At 31.3% G+C, this 18,760-nt stretch overlaps 2 protein-coding genes across 2 annotated transcripts in view; both read right to left on the reverse strand.

Annotated features, from left to right (window-relative positions):
• Positions 1-879, reverse strand: part of LOC136988253 (plexin domain-containing protein 2-like) — a 46,768-nt gene extending 45,889 nt beyond the window's left edge. The window contains exon 1 of the mRNA XM_067286110.1: positions 719-879. Within this exon, the coding sequence (XP_067142211.1) occupies positions 719-812 (94 nt within the window). The 5' untranslated portion in view covers positions 813-879. The remainder of the gene's footprint in view (positions 1-718) is intronic.
• An 8,733-nt stretch (positions 880-9,612) lies between these two features.
• The window catches only part of LOC136988224 (partitioning defective 3 homolog), a 54,327-nt gene continuing 45,179 nt past the window's right edge, over positions 9,613-18,760 (reverse strand). Inside the window, 6 exon segments of the mRNA XM_067286077.1 lie at positions 9,613-10,397; positions 10,472-10,536; positions 12,402-12,473; positions 16,205-16,267; positions 16,340-16,565; positions 16,636-16,749. Coding sequence (XP_067142178.1) covers positions 10,022-10,397; positions 10,472-10,536; positions 12,402-12,473; positions 16,205-16,267; positions 16,340-16,565; positions 16,636-16,749 — 916 coding nt within the window. The 3' untranslated portion in view covers positions 9,613-10,021.

Below are 18,760 nucleotides of genomic sequence, written 5' to 3' on the forward strand. Positions count from 1 at the left end.
ATAATAGTGTGTAATAAAAGAGTAATGTCTAAAACATTAATCTCATCTGCATTTATCTGGTATATCTGTAGTCAAATCATAGGGATTATAATTCATAATTCTCATAAGAGAGTGGTTAGGTGGGATCAAGCAAACCATCGAGACATCATCTGCGGGGTATCTATAATAAGTAGTGCCGTGCGCCAGTGTCGGAAGTACGGAAAACAATTTTTAATTCTTCTCTCCGACATAAAATTGCATTAAAAGTTTGGAGAAAGTTTCTTATTATGGCTTTTAGACCAAAGAGAACCAAACGGCTAAAAATGCAGAGTGTAAAGTTACTGAAGTTTGCCTTAAAATGTTTTTTTTTGTGGATAAGGAAACATATTTTGCATTAGGTAATTGTCATTATCACAAATTATACTGAAAGAGGAAAAATTCTATAAATAATTGAATTACTTACTTAGTATCTGATAATTCTGAAAAACAAAGTATATACAGGAAAAAGTATTATAAATAATTTAATATATTGTTATATAAATATAGATATTTATTTATGCTTTAAATTGAAATTCCAATTATGACAAACAGATGTTGATTATTACGAAAGGTGAATTTACAATTGCGTTGGAATTGAAAGTAAACAAGTTCATCGCTTCTATTAAACATTTTAATAAATAAATTAAAGTCATAAATTTCACATTTATGCGTATGTGATTAAAAAGATTTTATAACTTACCATCTGCATTAATGTAGATATTTTGTAAACAAATTAAAACAGTAAATAAGAAAACGGAGAAAAGGCAATTCAAACATCCGATTGCGGACTCCATCACAAATTTTTTGATTTAATCAGAGACCTCTGGGGAGCGATGCACTAAACAGAAATTCTATTATCGTCTGTTTAAAAAAAAATGAAATTATAAGACTATGTATATATATATATAATTTCTGTATGTATTAATTTTCGTATAATCGTTTGAAATTTAATTATGTTCTACTTCGATAACAGAAACAGTAGCTAATTATTGACGTCATTCGCAACCGATAAGACTCGATAGTTACGTAATATCATCACTTAAGAAGTCTGACGATATTGAATATCTCGATAAGAGAAAGAGTTTTGCATCCTGACCTTATGGAAATTTTAAAATAATAAAAATTATGTCGAAAATCCTTTCATTAAGGTCTAAGTGATAAAAATCAAATTTGATTCTATAATTTAACGTGTAAATAAATGAGGTTTCGGGAAATAAAAATATATATTTTTTGATTAATTTATAGAAAATTAGCGCTAGATATTGCCCAATATTCATTTATTAGATCAATTACTAATGTTCGGTGGTTTATCCTGGTGAACTCCTGGCTTCGGGCAGGACGACAATGGGGTCGCCGGGTGGTGAAAGACGGGGCCCGATATATCCAATACGGACCACCTCCTAAAAATTTCTGGAGTTTTCGTTCCATCCGGATTTGTTCCCGGAGGTCTCCAGAACGGTAAACTGACACCTTAATCATTTGGCCATCCGGCCAATCTACGCTGAGGTTTAGCATGGTTTGGTTTATTCGTATACGACAAAGCGACATGTGGGCGATCTGACGAGGGGGATGCGTCCTGGGAGCTCTTTTAAGGGGGAAAGTGGCCCTATTTAAGAGTGACTAACGTGAATAAAACCGTTGGCGAGGCGCGAACCTACGACCAACTACCAGTGTTCAGTGGTTTTAAGTTCAATTAATGTTAAAATTGGCGTTTCTTAATGATATTTCTCTAAAGATGTATAGAGAAGATAAATCATCCGTTTATCATTAGCTCCTAAAACTGATTAAACAGATGAAACTGCTTTTCAAACAAGTTATGGTGTAAGAACGATAGTGCAATCCAACATTTGCGTTTCTGTGAATTTTATTTCAATTCCATTCTCGAAACTTGTACGTGCTAATTTCAGTTTCCAGGTCCAATCTCACGAGAATTTTGCGGAAAAGGAAATTCCTGCCCATCTAGCTGAACGACTACTTTCAGTTTTATAAATTCTACTCTTAATAACAGGAAATTTAGTTTACATAACTTATGTAAACTAATAATATTATAATAAATTATGTCTTAAGTAATATTATTTGTAATTGTTTTTTTTTTTTTCATTAGGGTAAAATGATCTCAGCATCGTGGCATCCAAATGAGAAGCTGGCATGTTTCTGTTGGTGCTCTTAATACCAGTAAAGCATTAAAAAATGAAAATTAAATGTATTGAAACAGATTTTTCTTCGCTACATTAAGATGATTATATGATTACACCTAAGTAATAAACCTTAGCTCTTCTTCATTAAGAGCAGATTCCCTTTGTTAATTTAAAATCTGTAAAGCTTAAATCTTCATTCGTGCTATCTCTCATAATATTATTTTAGTGATATATTGTTGTTTTGTACATTATCAGAGTATTTGAAGCAACAAAGTGTCGGTCACAAAATTAGGAAGTGAGAAATAATGTGACGACCCAAAACCAAGTTGGAACTTCAACCCCCCCCCCATTTCTTACTCGCACGAATAAGAATAGAGGTTGTGTTCCAACTTGAATCTTCCTTGACGGCCGAACGGCCGAGACGGTTAAAGCGTCAGCCTATCGTTTTGAGGAATGGGGACTCGGGATAGAATCCGAACGAGTTAACATTCGGGAATGGGCAGTCTGTCCTAATATCTGGGACCGTCCTTCATTAGAAGTAGGAGTAATCAAAGCCGGATTTACCAATCCAGGGGCCCTGGGCACAAATTCGGTGGGGGTCCCCCTTTAAGAGTAGGCAAATTTGATGATTTAGAAAGTTTACACAAAATACTGTACTTTCAATTAGATTTGAACTAGGAAGTTGTAAATTTCATTTAAAAATAAGGTTATTGTAAACATACATATATTTTATAGCGTAAAACTAATTATTTTAATTTAACTGAAAAATACCTATATGAAATTTTTTCCAGAAATTTTCCGATGTTTCATAGGTTTTTCCCGGGTTTGGTTTTCTCTGCCTGTTGCCCTCATGATTAGGCCACGCTAGGCTGTCGCGGTAATAGAAAAAAATTATGTTTAAACATAATTTTTTTTAGTTTTGTGGGGGCCCTGGGCACAGGCCCCAAATGCCCTTATGTAAATCCGGCCCTGGGAGTAATGGTCCATCTAGAAGTAGGAGTAAAGGGATAAAATAATAAAAAAAAAACATGGGGAAGTGAGGAGTGTCTCTTGGGAGGATTTTCTAAGGGAAACTGGCCCTTATTTAAGTGTTATACACACGCGAAAAACTCCAGCCAGCCCGCTGGCAGGGTAAGAACCTGCAACCAAGTGTTCCACCAAATTATCTACTCGGTCGCTGGTGGCCTTCTGATAATTGAACTAGAAGTTAAAATAATTTTAATTCTTAAAATTTTGATACGTGCTTTCTATAAATTTATTGATCGCTCAAATCAATAGCATCACTTATCTTTATCAATTAGAAATTACCCAGTACATAATTAGAATGTTAAAATTATTTAGTAATTAAATATTTCGTATGCTATATATAAAGAGAAAAATATTATTTTCTGACTCACGTACGATCTAGAAATTTTACCCTTATAATACGATCTTAAACTTAGCGTAAACCTATTACCTACATGAAGGATATATTATTTTCACTATTACATTTCAGTGACACGTGCTTTTCCTTGAATATTTTATGTATTAAATTTTAATAAATTGATAACTTTTTAATTATATAATTCAATATTATTATATATTTTTTTAATTCTTAGTTATTAAGCCTCTAAACAACCTTAAATTATACACAGTAATTCCTTATTGGCGAGACAATTCGAAATATGCTGTAATGTTCTATTAATTAAGATCTAAGAACTATATAAAAGTATTCCTAAACATTAATTGTTAAAGTTAACAAGCGTATTCCAGTTAATATATATTGCCTAACATTTTACTTGCGTAAACGAATTCCACATTTCGCAATAAAATGTTTATATTTATAATTACCTATTAACGTTTGCTGAGAATCAACTGTTTAATCTTGCAAGTTCACAAACTGCATAATGTAAATTTAAAGAAATATTTTATGTTTTTACTTCGTAAAAAAAATTTATTTTACGAAATGATATACGATTAACTTTCTCGCTGATAAACTGCACCGATGTAAATTGCACTAGTTGATTTTGTAACGATGATACAGTTGTATAACGTTCTAATAAAATGTATTTCTATGTAGCTAACACATGTAATTTCTTTTTATTTATTTATTTTTGGAATTACCACTGCTGTTTAAAGATTTGGCATAGCGAAATTTTTAGTCTTCGCTTAAAGCTCTGACTTACAATTCCAAAATAATCGATCCCCTGAGGCGATAACTCAATTAAATTGCGCCAGATTTTTATCAAACTTAGCATATTAGTACAACAAAATGAGAGAAATCAATGATTAATTAAATTTTGAAGAAAATCCATTGAATATTTATGTAATTATCGAAAATAAACACTTAAAAATTCACTAAAATCTTTATTTACGCCAGTAGATTATGACAGTGTTGTTTAAATGAGCAGATACTTGAATATTTCAAATACAGTATAACCTGTAAAACGGGAATCGCACCGGCATCGAATATTTTTTCCTATTTGGCAGATTTCTGTTTTGAACAGCGGTTTTTTAATACACAAAATCTCTTCGTTCGGAAGAATTTTTTCCGTTTAGGCAGATTTCTGTTCTATTTTGGTCAGAATTTATTGTAAATATCCTGCGCACGAAGATGTGCAGAAGGGTAAATACAATTTCCTCCACGCTTGTTTGTTTTCCTTACTAGCGAGGTTACGGCCGACGTTTTCAAGGCGAAAACGTGTACGTTGGACGTTCAACGCCGCCTTCCTGTAAGCCTAGAAGTTTGACAATGGCGTTTGGAACGTCAGTGGAATCATGCTCGACGTTCCAAACGCTGTTGTCAAACTTGTAGGCTTACAGGAAGGCTACGACCTACACGTTTCCGCGTTGAAAACGTCGGTCACAACCTCGCAATTATAGAAAAACTTTTTAAATTCATTTTAAAATTTATTTATTTTGTGAAACATTTTTGGGAAATTTTTTTTTATTTGTGCGTTTGGCTCTCTCGTGTTTGTTTCATCATTTCTATTTCCATTTGGTATTAATAATAATGATGATAATAATAATATTATTATTATTATTCACAAACTGCATAATGTAAATTTAAACAAATACTTTATATTTTTACTTTTAAAACAATTTTTTTTTTAACGTAAAAACAACAAACAAAATAATTGTTTTAATTGTTTTAAATAATAATAATTATTATTATTTAAAACAATTATTATTAAAACAACAATTAAATTACATAGGTGTGTTAGTGTGTGTGTGTCTGTCTGTATTCAGGAATTTTCTAACAATATGACATGCATTCAATATAGTGGCCTTCTGTAGTGTAATGTGTAGTGTGGCATGTTTCTATTCAACTGTAATGTTCCCAGGCTTTTGTTTAGTGTGTGTGTGTGTGTATGGTATCATACCTGTACAGGAGAGAACAACAGGTACAATAAGAACCCTATCCATCCTCAATAGATGCCTTACTTCCTGGGCAAGTTCTGTGTACTTGCTGATTTTTCAGTGCATGTGTTTTGTACATTGTGGTGTTTGGAACAGATATGTCTATAATGTATGTGATTTTATTGTGTTTGTCAATGAGTGTAATGTCTAGTCTGTTGTGGTAAATTGTTTTATCTGTGATTATGGCTCCGTCGTAGTACATTTTGTGTGTGTTGTTTTCCAATACTGTCTGTGGAATGTATTTGTAGTATGGTTCGTGGATGTCTACTAATTTGTGTTTCTTTGCAAGCTCTTGATGTATTATATTTGCTACTTGATTATGTCTATGTAAATAATCTGTCTGTGCCAAGAGCTTGCAACCGAAAGTGATGTGTTGTATAGTTTCTGGCATGATGTGACATTTTGTGCATGTGTCATTTGTGAGTGTTGTATCTTTGAGTATGTGTTTTTTGAAGTTTTTAGTATTTATGACCTGATCCTGTATGGCAATCATGAATCCTTTTATCTCCCCAAAGAGGCATTCCCGAGCTAACCAGCTGTTTGATCCTTATGACCTGGCACAGATTTTGTTGACAAAATCTGTGCCAGGTCATAAGGATGCCTTCCATGGAGTGCCTTTTGAGCCCACAATTGCTTAATGGTGTATGCTTTTTATATGTTGTGAGTGTAAGTTTAATGGTGTGTTATTTGAGTCTGCTAGAGTTACTGCTGTATGTAACTGTGATGTTTCTTGTTTTCTGTGGAAAAACTCTTGCAGTGACTATACACTCAAACCTGTTTTTGTGCGGTCTATTTTTGTGCGATTTTTTATTTGTGCGATTTGTTTTGTGTGATTTTTTGTGTGCGGTATATGAATTTCAATCAAATTGGTATACTGCACAAAAATAATTGCACAAAACACATTGCACGTATAAAAAATCTCACAAAAAAAGACCGCATAAAAACAGGTTTGAGTGTGTTTGTAGTGAAGGTTAACTATGTCGATCAGGCCACGTCCACCATCTTTACATGGAAGGTTAATCTTTCTGTGGCAGATTTATGATGATGATGTTTATGCTTATTACGTGTTGTTCTTGTTTTCCTTGGAGTTTCTCGAGATCTGTGTGAGTCCAATGTATAACTCCAACAGAATATGTGAGTACTGGGATGACATTTGTGTTTATTGCTTTAACTGTGTGTTTTGCATTTAACTCTATTCTGAGAATACCATTTAACCTATTTTGGTATTCTTTAGTTAATCTTTGCTTTATTTGTGTATGTTCTGTTAGTTTGACCTGTTGGAATCTTAAATACTTGTATAACTCGCCCTCTTCCATGGATTCAATAACATCTCCATTTCCAAGTGCAAAAATGTTCTTTCTTCGGGACTCCTTTTTCTATGTGAAGTGTTTTGCATTTGTCTAGACCAAATTCCATTTGTATGTCATTGAAGTATGAATGCATGATTTGTAAGCGTTGAAGTTATTTTTGTGTGGGCCCTTGAACAATGGGAGTTCGGTCATGGGTTTGCGCCTCGCCAAGACGGGCTGGCCACCTGGAGTTTTCCAGGTTTTCTCAACGTCTGTTACACCTGAATAGGGGCCAGTTACCCTTAAAAAGTCCTCCCGGAAGGCATTGCCCAAGTGTTGTGGTGCCATAAATTAACAAACGAACAGCTGTATTTGTGTTGATGCATAAAGTTTTGTCATTCAGGTACTGTACATGAGATATAAAAAAACAACACAGTTTACATAGTCACGCCTGATATTGTAACCATGTTGCGTGTTGTTTAACATGTTAGATAATAGGTTCAGGGATAACCAGAACCAGAGGGCTCAAGGAATCTCTTTGAAAAATTCCTCATCTAATGAATATTTTGTTTGTTTATATGGAAGTATTATAAATCCTGAGATGTTGTGTTGTTCTCCAGTTCTGCATACTGTGAAGACCACCACTTCCCCCTCCAGAAATTGTTATTATTGTATATATATATATATATACGTGGTACGATCCAAAAGTTCGGGGAATGCAGTAATCTATGACAACAAAAGCATGTATTTGAAGTTACAGCATATGAAATGGATTCTACCAAACCACCTCTACGCGTTCAGGTTAATTTCACCCATGTCATGTGATTAAACCACGAGCGCTGCTGTTTTTTCCGGAGATAGTTACCTTTGTTCTGCGATGTAATCAAAGTGGAGTTTCAAGAACAACCTCCAACATTTCGACTTCACCGTAGAATCACCGTACACCTTTCTTAGCAATTTTAAAATCTCCGTAGGTGTTTTACCTAAACGCTGACAAAATTTAATGTTGGAGGTTGTTCTTGAAACTCTACTTTGATTACGTCGCTGAACAAAGGTAACTATCTCCGGAAAAAAACAGCAGCGCTCGCAGTTTAATCACATGACATGGGTGAAATTAACCTGAATGTGTAGAGGTGGTTTGGAAGAATCCATTTCATATGCTGTAACTTCAAATACATGCTTTTGTTGTCATAGATTACTGCATTCCCCGAACTTTTGGATCGTACCACGTATATATATATATATAATATATATAACATATATCATATATATATAACAATTCACAAATACATATATACAGGGTGGGCCAGCGAAAAACAAAACGGCAGAGTGTTCGTGTTCGTCCAAGCAAAGCGCTCAGACAGGTCGATTTTACTCTCGAGGGGACATCTTTTGCAATAAAGTTTTTGCGATTCTGAATTCAACAGACAACAAAAAATTTTAAAAACTCATTTATTTTGTATTAACTAAACAAACATTTATTTCGAAAAAAATGTTTGTTTAGTTAATATTCAGAATCGCAAAAACTTTATTGCAAAAGATGTCCCCTCGAGAGTAAAATCGACCTGTCCGAGCGCTTTGCTTGGACGAACACGAACACTCTGCCGTTTCGTTTCCGCTGGCCCACCCTGTATATGTATTTGTGTTACGTTATTTACATTATCTGTAATAATCTTAGTTTAATCACTTTATTTTGATCTTTTGCTAATAATGTATTCGCTTTAATTAATTAGTTAGAAATTTTATTGTATTTTAACTTTATGTATAGCAACCATGTATAGCATATAGCAGAAATAGCATCCATAGAGTAAAAACTAAAGTAGATAAAACAAAATACTTCATATCAAAATAACTGTATAGACATTAGTTAGTTTCTAAAGACTATTTCAACTGATACATTCCAGAATGCATCAGTCTCATCCACAACTGGGGAACAGTTTAATGAGCTTTAACTGGAATGTCTGGCAATTTAACAACATAGCAGAAGCAAACAGCCCTATATTGGATTTGCAGATTTATTTTGTTGAAATAACTGGATTAATACAGATGAGTAGTAAAAATAGTGTTAATAATATAACCACACAGGCAGCCATATTGTTTCATCAGAGCCCGCCATATCCTGTCCCATGAGTGCTCCAGTTGCTGTACCAATGCCTGTTTGATGCATACTGGAATGTACCCAATATTTTTATTAATTTGTATTTAAAAGAATCATATGAAATGTTGAAAATGGAGAACACTAAGAACTTAAAAAATAATTTAATAATGTTTAAAATAAATTTATTTCTGGTGTTGTATAATACATCATGCATTTTTTTTTATAATATATATAATCTATATAAAAACTTTGAAACAAGTCTTGTCACACAATTTAATTACATATGTACAAGTTGTGACATTTATCTTTAAAAAAAATTATTTTTACAAAAAAATCCCTTTAATAAAATTGATTTAAGATCGTTATTCGTACATATTGTAAATGGACAAAATTTTAAAATCTAAAAACAGTTACCTGATCGACTTAACATTAAGCCATTATCGCAACACTAAATTGAATATACAGGCAAATATATTACACGTTCTTAAATATCATAAAACTGTCGAAAAAGAATGTCCAAAATTGAGCAGAACTATAAATATCTAAGTATCTAAAAGTAAAAAAACCAATTGATTATTATTATATATATTTGTAAAAAATGCACCCATTCGATGTTCTATGGATGCAATTTTTACAATATTTTCATCTAAATGCAACAATATAAGGCCTATTCATCATTTTTACAGTTTGGGAAAGTGGACTTCCTATCCGTTCAGATCTTTTGCCTGTTGTGCCAAATTTCTGAAAATCAGTTATGGCACTTCACAGTTTATTAATAATGAAAAAACATAATTAAAGTATAAATAACACACCCACTGATTTGATATGATGCTTCATTATAATAAACAACTACCGCAAATAGAAATTTGGCATATTTGAATCGAGCCACCATCCTAATTTTACATATACACATTTTAAATACACGACTTTTCTATATGTAAAGTAGTGGAAAACAATTTAAAATTTTGAATTTTGGAAAATGTTGACTAGTAATCTATTTTCATCACAAGAATAATTGGAAGAATTGCATATAAAATTCATTTCTCACTCTAAGCATAACTCAAATATGAGATTATTTGTCATACTTTAGATCCAGCAACACAGTTCTGTCTTCTATTATTATTTGAACACATGGGACTGTTACTGGAATACTTTGAAGGTGTCTGCTGATGCGATGTGTAGTAGTTTCTGGACGATGTATAATCCAAAACGACATTAGAATGTTTCTCATTTTTATACGGTGATCTGTTTTCCAACACATCCTTTGTAACGGGATGTTTAGTTTCTTCTTGTAGCATTTTATCTGGATCGTTGATTTTAGAATTGTTCAACTGGGGCGAATAAAAATTATGAGGGGAAGTATTTTTCGATGGACTACAATTGTTGGAAGATGACGGATAATTCATGTAATGTTCATAAACTTTAGGATCCAAAATACCCGTTCTACTTCTGGCTCTAGGGGAAAAAAATCCAACTTCTAAAATCATATACGACAAATATAATCGATAGAAATAAAAGTGTCAACTCACCTTTCCATTTCCTTATATATATCAATTTTTCTTGATATAGTATGAGGAGAATGTGTGTTAAATACCTTTAAAGAAAGAAAAGAAAAGAATTATTTCCAAATTTCTTTACTTAATCAATATATGTTAATTTGATAATCTTAAATTATAAAATCTAAATCTATAAACACAAATATATATATCAACTCATTATGTTTAATTAATGTAATTTGTGCTTCTTAACTAAGTGTATCTGGAAATAATACCAAATGCACATTCCTCCATAATTCATTTTTATCATTTGAACTACCCCTCTTGGACAATTCACAAATTCTTTAATAATGTTTGAAAGACTTAGAACAATTCATAAATTCCTTAAAGTTAGAAAATCAAAAACCCTTCTTAGTTAGCATGTTTGGTAAGCAACAAATATTTTTGTAAATCTTATTGGCTTCATCATAAGTAAATGAATAATCTGATTGGCTAACATTACAGCCATGTTCTATAACATAATGGGAGAACTTCTCTTATACTTAACATTATGACTGTTCATAAGATTATAACAAAGCATTTTATAACAGAAAATACAAAATGTACAAACTCACTATGTATAAATGTAGTATACAAATGATTTAAACTGTGGCTACTATTTCAACCTGGCAAGTGGCATCAGACTGTCACTTGGTGTAATTATAGTGTTGACCTTGAAGATAGTGTAGATGTGAGATGACCTCAGTGTTGTGACAGGTGCTCCAGCCAGCATCATTTAAGTAAATCTTACAGCAGAAAGCAATACCATGGGCTGAGATGGACTGCATGGTTCTTATGGAAGAAGGTCAAGGCAATGGAAGCATAAAGAAAGTCCATGCTGAAAAAATTCTGCTCAGAATCATTAACTGGGAACCAGATGGGAGCAATGTTTTGGGAAGACAGAAGCATAATTATGGTGGAGTGGTTGTCACAGAGAATGACCATCGACAGTAATCACTACTGTGCCTTCCTATGAACACAGAGGTGCAAAATCCAACAGTGTTCCAAGGGAGAAGCAGCCTCAGAACATGTTGCTATTACATGACAATTATAGGCCACACATCAACCAATAGACTGCAGCTCAACTGCAATCAGTGGGGTTCATCAAGCTCATACATCTATTCCCCCTCACCTGGGACCAAGTAACTATGTTCTTTTCCATGAGATGAAGAATCCCATCTGGTCATAAATTCCCAGACAGTGAAGCCTTACATCAGGCTTTTAGGGAGTGAGTATGAGATACCCCAAACAATGGTTTTATGAAGCAATATGAAAATTTTCACAGAGACAACAACAGTGCCTCAACCTCCAGGGAGAATATATGGAACGGGAAGAAATTAACCTGGAAGCTACAACCATCAAGGATCACATAATTCAAGTTAATCTAAATCATCTGTTTACAACCCTCATACAAATTTCTCTATTAAATTGTTGTTTAATAAAAACTATTTTTTGTGATAGTCTTGGTAATCTAGTAAAACTGAAGTTAAATATTCATGCATTTTATATAAAGCAGCATGCAAAGTATCAATAATTTGACCAAACTATTAAAATATATTAGGAAAACACACTATTTGAAATTATATTGAAATATAGATTATTTTTCATAGTAATAAAAGAATGACAATAAAATATAAAACTCAAAATACTATCAATAATATATAAGATCACATTGTTAGGTTGTCTCTCATGGGGTCAATATAATAAAATAAGATATTATTCTTGATCAATAGTGTAAAATCAAAATGATAAAAATTTTATAAACAATATACTCATAACAACATATTTCATTCCATTTCCAATTATCATGCAATTTCAGAATAAAGTATCAGTAAAAATATTAAGCAAAATCATGCAGATGTCTTCCAAAATACCTATAAAAGCACAAAAAAAATTTCATCACAGGCAGAATTAAATTCAGTACCTGTTGTCTGCCTGTATATCTCAAACTCTGGGTTCTCCTTATCATTGGAGGTTGTGAATGAGCACGATGTATCTGCAAAGTACTTTTTCTGTCAATTTCTTATGAATGAAATTTTATTTTAAAAAAATTATTGTTTTCTAAATGCCAATTTAAAATATTACAAAGTATATTACAAATAAAAAAAATACTTTGCTTATAAAACAGAGGGAATAAATTTAATTATTTTCTTAAAATATTACAAAAAATTTTTATTCATCAAATTATTACAAATGCCCAATAATTTTTTGTTGAAATATTTTCTTTACAATTGAAAATAATAGAGTTTAGTTGTTAGAAAATTTCATTATTTTTATATACTGAACTCTATCGTTGCTATCACTGAAATTTGGACAAATGAGAAATAGCAAAATGTGAATTTTTGTAGCTTAAAACAAAAACAAAAAAATTTTTGTATCAGACAAATAAATTTCTGAATCTAATCCTCCATCCATTAATAAAGCACATTTAAAATTTTTACACTTTGAAATTCAAACTTCAACACTGAAATATATCTATCCTCAAGAAACAAAAGATGCATAAACTTTAATGATAAAGAAATTATATCAAATGCATAAAAGGAAGCATATGAAATTTGGTAGCATTCAAGCATATGAGAAAATTCAAAAGCCCATAAACTAGAGTTACTATGAAGAGAAATGTAGAAGGCTTTTAACAGGAAGACTATTAAAATGTCTTCTATATGCTATGCTAAATAAATTATTTTCTTTTTTTATATGTTATTTGGTTTTCTAACAATGTTAAAGTTTAAATTAACAGAGCCTATTATTAGAATAGATAAAACATTGTTCTCTCTTCCTAAATAAAAGATATATATATTCCATATTTTTGCTGTAAGAGTTACCAAAAGACATATATCCGATAGAATTGAAGAACATCTTAGAGAATTGCACAAGAAATCTTACCTAGTAATATGGAAATATTGGATGAAGGCGAAATCTTAGAACCCTTAGACAATCATCAATCTGTTGATTGTGTTTGGATTTTCAGAGAAAGTCTTAACTATTAAAATATTAATTGAAGAGATTCAAACAACCTTCTGACTTTTTGGATATAGTTAATTGCAAATAAATTTATATTTTAAGATTTAAAAGTGTTTAAACATTTTTTTTTTATCTGAATGTTTTATTTCCTGTATCTGTAGTGCTTTTATTTTTACAATTTAAGTTTTCAAGCAACTGCATTCCTTTAATCTAGGACAGGGGTTGCCAAACTATGGCCTGTAAGGTCATTTGTAGCACCTGCTACTGCACTGTGCCACAAATGATGTAAAATGTAATTATTAACAGTGGGTGATTGGTTAATGAACAGTTTGGTTAAGAAAGAAATTGGATAATAAACACTTTCGTGAAAGATTTTTATGTTCGGACAATGAACACAGTGTTCTGATTATGAACACCTCACAGAACAAACACAAGAAGTGACATAAAATAATAAATACTGATTGGTCTTCCCTTGCTTCAGACAACAATTCGAAACTTTTCGGAGAGTGGGCAACGTCAACATTGATGCTCAACCCAGTATATACTGATCGGAGAGTATTCCTCTGAACTTTGAAACTCTCCCTTGTAATTCCAGCCTTTTATTTTTCTGACAGAAACAATTCTTTTATAGTATTCATGAGACTGTCGGTCGTTACGTTTTGTGTCAGTTTTTATTTTCGAAAGGTGAGAGTATAATAGCAAAGGTAGAGAGTGGGCAGAAGATGTCTGATGTTGCTGGGCAGTATGGCTTGAACAAATCTACAGTAGGGCACAGTTCAATCTTATCTAAGAAAGATACAGTATAATCAAGAAGACTCAAACAGATTAAAAAGTATCAAAAATCACATCTGAGAATAAAGAACATTGAAGAGCTCATAATGAAACCTGAAACTGATCTGACAACAGAAGAACACAAGAACCCTTCAATGAAGAACACCAAGAAACTTGGCGAGATATGTTTTCTTCTGAAAAAGAGGATTAATACCGATATCTGCTCTTAAACATCTTTTGAAGAAGTGGGAGGATGTCAGAACGACCGTCTTAGAATGGCATCCAAACCAGGTTGAGGTTAATAGGCTTGGAGATCTCTACAGTTACAATGCTATTAAATACTTCTGAAAAATCCTAAAGAGAGAAAAGCAATTGACATTAGACAGATTCTTTAACCTCCACAAACAGAAAAAACATGACTAATAAAAATGCAAGACTGTGTATATATGTATTTTTATTATTACATATAAATAAACATAGTAAGAAAGTATATATTTTTTATTTTTTGGAGTTTCCATAACAAATTAATCAAATTCCCATAAAAACCTATGGTAAATCAATAAATTGGTTAACAAACAATTCGGACAGCAAACAAAGTCGTGGAATGGATTATGTTCATTAACCAATCACCCACCGTATATGGAAATATCACAGGTTGTTGATAAACTTACTATGTAAAAAAAAAAAAATGAAAAAAAGTGTAAGTAAAAATGCCAGAAGTGTTCCAATCTGATTTATGCATTCTGACAGTAATATAATTTTTAGGAAAATCAGCAAAATAAAAAATTTAGTACTTTTTGCAACTTTGGATATCAGAGCACTTTTTGTGTAAGTACAGTACCTGCAATGAAGTTTCTATGAAAAGCGATTATGAGTTTGCTGCAGCAATCGTGTTTGTGTATTGGTAAATAAATATGCTGTTGTCTTTATTTTTTGTGTATTCGCTGTACTGTATCGAACAAAATGGTTATGTGGCCTGCATTTGTCATTCTTTCTTATCTGGCCCACTGTGAAAAAAGTTTGGTGACCCCCTGATCTAGGACATTCCTAAAAAGCATTAATTTTCAGGTAATTTTCATAACATTTATATTTATCATCCATTTTCAAAAATTCATAAAATAATGACATGTACAAAAATTCAATATGGAAATTTTGATAGTCTTACTATTTACAAATATTTTATATTAAAATAATTTAAAGCATTAGTTTACAAGCTAAATAATTGAATATTCAATAAAACTGTTGATTCATTGTCTCATGTTTTCAAAATACTGAAATTATAATAATGTGGTGTAGTTTTAGACTTTAATGCCTGTATTTGCAATCAAAAATCAAGAGTTAGAAATTAACCAATATGTGTTCACTTACTAAATGTAAAATGAATGGTTACCCAATTATAGTTAATTTCTAATTCTTGATTCTAGATTGTGAATATGGCCATAAGTGACAGGAATTTTGAAGTTTGGCTTTAACACAGTTAATATAGAGCTCAATGTTTTGAAATTATTATTAATTAAAGATTTTTAAAGTTTTTTTATAATTATAGAAAAATTAAGGGCAATATGAAATTTTTGGATGAATAAAAATCATTATTTATATATTAATTTAATGTTTTATAATTTTCTTTATTACAAAAATTTATTGATATCAAACTGTTTTCTACATAAATTTAGTCATTTAATTAAAATAATAAAATTAAAAAAAAACAATTTGGATATTTTTTGTATGAGACATTTTGCACAAAAGAATTTAATCTCTTCAGTAATGTATAATTACTGAATTTTTACCTTCAATTTTATATGATATTATCATTATATGAAACAATACCTATATTTCAAAAACTATTATTAAAAGAAACTGTTTTAACATAATTTGTTAAATATAAAAATTAATACCAGTCTACACACTATGCATTAATTTAATATGAGTAATTATTAAAAATAAACTTTTTAGCAATATTATTTAAAATGATTTATAAACTTTCAATATTACCTCAGGTGATTGATGATGTGCACCAATTTGATACCTTCGATGCGAAGAAAACATTGGAAGCGACTACAAATACATATAAAAAGAAAAATGTAACATCTAAATTTCAAATATTTAATTTATTTTTACAATATTTACAGGTTGTCTGACTAGAATTTCTTTTGTTTCTTGTTCATTCCAATCATGCCTTTCATCATCCTCGTAACACTGTTGATAGCGTGACCTTAAAAACTGTATCCTCTGGCGTTGTTGGGGGGACAGAGAATAATGAGTTGATGAAGGAACTGGAGTTGAAAACGTATGGTTCCTAATCTGTTCTTCGTGTTTTTGTTGTTCGACAAATCTTTTATAATGTTCTTGTATTCTACAACATAAATGATCAATGATTATTATTGATACCATTAGTTTAAAATGATTTTAAAAAGTCATTCTACCTGTCATGTTCTTCTTGTGCAGCCCATCTTGCTCTAAGTCTTTCAGCTTCTTGCCTCAATTCTTCCTGAGTTATTTTTTTAGACGAATCACTTTTGCGAGTTTTTCCAAATCTACTAAAAATATAAATTAAATTTTATACTTTTTAATCGTCTTGCCATATACTTATTTATCAATCAAGAAACAAATATACAGTAAAACTCGATTATCCAGATGCTGATTATCCAGATTGCCCTCTGACTTTGTTAATAAAAATAGGCAGGTATATATATGCATGAAAAGTAATTTTTTTTCTACATGTATTATACATTCATTTGCAGATAAACTTCCACATTTAATATTTTATTTGCACATAGTTATGTACAGTACATACATACCAAGATATTTGAATAGGAAAAGATATTTTAAGAAAAAATTCAATTATCTAAATATTCTGCATATCTGGACAATCCAAGATCCCAAGTTTTACCATATAAAAATATGTAAAACTATTGGATTGTTCAATAAATAATGTCATATTTTTTTTCTAATATTAAAAGTGTTCTGATATGCTATCATGTATTAGTTACAGTTGTTCTTTAGTTCAGATGATAAAAGAAATGCATGTGTACTGAAGTTACAAGTATTTTTAAAATATAGTAGAGTCCTGTACAATGCAGGGGATTCGTTACTCATTATAGGAAACCGCGTTATCACACAATTTATGAAAGTTTAAACCTTGGCCTATAGGTTGAAAAAAAAAAAAAAAATGTATACCTCTGATCGACAAAATTCGAGGGTTGTTGCTTGATTTATTTGCGCATTGTACGTGACTCTACTGTAATATTGTGTTGTTGTTATGGAGAAGAGCAAGGAACATTTATGTTATTGTTGGACTGCAATTTAAAAAATTGTAGACCTATAAATTCCCTGTCAGCTGTCTGTCCTTCATTAATCTCAAGAATGTTGTTAGATAAATGAAATCCAAGATCAGATATGGAAAGCTTAGGGGCAGAAGGCCCTGATTAATTGTATATGAATTTCTGATGCAAACCAGAAGTCATGTTATTTCAAGTCAAAAATTTTCTCCTGAAAGGAGTTAGATGGTATGACTTCATTGCTGACAAAAAAGTATGATGTACAGGGCAAACTACTAATAATTTGAAGCGAAGAAAATATATTTTAAATTAAATAAATTAAAAATATGATTAAAAATTGCAGCCCAGCATTGTGATGATGTCATAATAAATAACTGCTCGTTTACTCTATGAATATCAGAATGGTCATAAAACAACAACAGTAACTAAAATCATCAACTGAACAGTAACTATAAACTTGTATAAGTATTTGGTAAAGATGCCAAAAATTTTTGAATGTACCAAATATAGTTTGTAAAATTTTGCAGTGGCAACTTTAATCTTACTGATACTGATAAACATGACTGGACATCCTTGTGTTGCTTATTCATACAGAATTAACACATTAATTATCTAATCTGTAATTAGGTGTTGAGAAATCTGATAATTGATAAACAGAGTCCATTCAAGATTCTGAACACTTAAAAATACTGGTCAAGACAATTTATGAGAAAGTGTTAATGCCTCATTAGGTAGCCAATGTGCAGGAGCAGTGCTTATTAATCTGTATTGCTTTGTTGAATAGACAAAACCAGTTTTAGACTGAATAGTAACAGAAGATTAAAAGTGGGTTCTGTATGCAAATATTACCCAGAAAAGACAATGGTTATCATCAAAACAACAAACATTACCAACAGAAAAAATTGGGATTATATAGTAGAGTCCAGCAAACTTGACTTAATATGACTCAGAAGGTGATTAGTTACTGAAAATGACAAGTTTTATGGATAGTGATGATGCTAGCCTAAATAGCAGAATTTTTGTAAAGGTATAAGATGTGCAAATTCATATATGTATTAATAAGTACCAATGGTGACTATTTCTATTTGTAGTTACAATTTAACTTAAAAAAAATAGTTGTTATTCAGTAGCTACTTTTGAATTAGTGACATTTGCTTTAAGAAGTTTTACAGTGGCATCTTGAAAAAATGGTTACACTCAAACCTGTTTTTGTGCGGTCTTTTTTTGTGCGATTTTTTATTTGTGCGATTTGTTTTGTGTGATTTTTTGT

This window comes from Centruroides vittatus, unplaced genomic scaffold, assembly GCF_030686945.1.
Source record: "Centruroides vittatus isolate TY-2023 unplaced genomic scaffold, ASM3068694v2 scaffold_324, whole genome shotgun sequence".
NCBI classification, from domain to species: Eukaryota; Metazoa; Arthropoda; class Arachnida; order Scorpiones; family Buthidae; genus Centruroides; species Centruroides vittatus.